The 1,491-nt window shown below is 61.8% G+C and overlaps 1 protein-coding gene across 1 annotated transcript in view; it reads right to left on the minus strand.

Moving 5' to 3' along the window:
- Window positions 1-213: 213 nt before the first annotated feature.
- The window catches only part of PSMD3 (proteasome (prosome, macropain) 26S subunit, non-ATPase, 3), a gene marked incomplete at its 5' end in the record, with an annotated part of 3,220 nt that continues 1,942 nt past the window's right edge, over window positions 214-1,491 (minus strand). The window contains 4 exons of the mRNA XM_010187473.1: window positions 214-536; window positions 632-682; window positions 982-1,137; window positions 1,394-1,491. The exon at window positions 1,394-1,491 is cut by the window's right edge and continues 5 nt beyond it. Coding sequence (XP_010185775.1) covers window positions 459-536; window positions 632-682; window positions 982-1,137; window positions 1,394-1,491 — 383 coding nt within the window. The remainder of the gene's footprint in view (window positions 537-631; window positions 683-981; window positions 1,138-1,393) is intronic.

The following is a 1,491-nucleotide window of genomic DNA, read 5'->3' on the forward strand; positions in this document are numbered from 1 at the left end:
ACAACAAACTCACAGCAGGAGCAGGCCAGGTTCGAGTTTTTCCAACTTTTATTTTAAAAGTCATAATTGAAGCTTAACAAAGTTTGACCCCGGTACTGTAGCGAGAGCGGGGGGCACCCGCGGTCCCCATGGAGCCATGCTCCTGCCCCGGCCCCGCTTCCCCAGGAGCTCCTAATTCATGGGCTCGGCTGAGCCTCCCCGCCGCTGCCGTGACCGTGAGCAACCCTAAGGGAACATTTTTTTCTGTGGGAAAGGGCTCCCACCGTGGGTGCAGGGGGACGGGAGAGAGGGGCTGGTGGCTGTGGGCCCAGGGAACCCCTGTGTCCCCCTCCCACAGTACAGACATGCAGGTATTTATAAAAGAAAGGCAGACGGGGGGCCGGGGCTGCGTGGGGGAGCTCCGCTCAGACAGCATCTGCTCTAGGGACAAATAAAAAACATACAGCCAGGCCAGAGGGTCACGGAAAACCGTCGTCATCATCCTCTGCCATCTCCTTTGCGAACTCCAGGTCCTGCTGCTCGCGCTCCCGGCGCTCCTGGAAGGCAAAGGCAGAGGTTGGTGGCAGGCGGGGACAGGAGCTGCGTCCTTCCCGTGGCCTCGGTAGTTGTGGTGACCCAGGGGAGACCTCACCTCTGCAGATTCCAAGTCCTTGTTGTAAGATTTGGGTGGGAACCTCATGGCCTGGAAAAACGAAGTGAAAGAGAAGCTCTGAGCTGAGAAACACCTCAATGTTGTCCCCGTGAGCTGCCCAAAGCCCCCCACATCCGAGCCAGCTCCATCCCAGCCTCAGCTGGAACCAACTTCTCCACCAGCGCTGAACCCAGGGAGGCAACACAACACCGGGTTCCCCCACAGCCTCCCAGTGCTGCCCATGGGGGCCCCAGCCCCTCGCCGCTGGACTCCCCTGACCCCCCACCGGGTTCCCCCACAGCCTCCCAGTGCTGCCCATGGGGGCCCCAGCCCCTCGCCGCTGGGCTCACCTTGACAGACATGTTGTGGATGTCGAGGCAGAAGGAGATGCGCTGGTGAAACGCCAGCTGCGGCTCCCGAGTGGAGTAGATGTCGATCATCTCCTTGGACTGGACGTAGCCCTTCTCGTGGTTAATGCTGGCCTCGATGACGCCGTCCCGGATGGCCTGCAAGCCGGAGGGCACGCGGTCAGGGCACGCGCTGGCTCCGAGGGCTGAGGCAGCAGTTTAAGAGTGAAGGGAGGAGCTGGCTGCTGTGATGGGAGCGCACAGAGAGGGGACTTGGTGCCCTGCGTGTCCCCAGCATTGCCTGGAGGGGCCTCAACCTAAAAACCAGCGGCTGCCCCAGGAAGGGAGCTGGGCAGGACGGCGAGGGGGCTGTGGGCAGCCTGGGACCAGGGGCACGGGGTTTGTGGGCAGCTACCTTGGCGACAATGAACTCTGCATCCTCCGGGCTGTCCAGCTGCAGCTTCTGGGCGATATCAGCCAGGGAGATGCGGGAGGAGGAGAGCCTGATCATAC

This window comes from Mesitornis unicolor, unplaced genomic scaffold (genome assembly GCF_000695765.1).
Source record: "Mesitornis unicolor isolate BGI_N332 unplaced genomic scaffold, ASM69576v1 scaffold31416, whole genome shotgun sequence".
NCBI lineage: Eukaryota > Metazoa > Chordata > Aves > Mesitornithiformes > Mesitornithidae > Mesitornis > Mesitornis unicolor.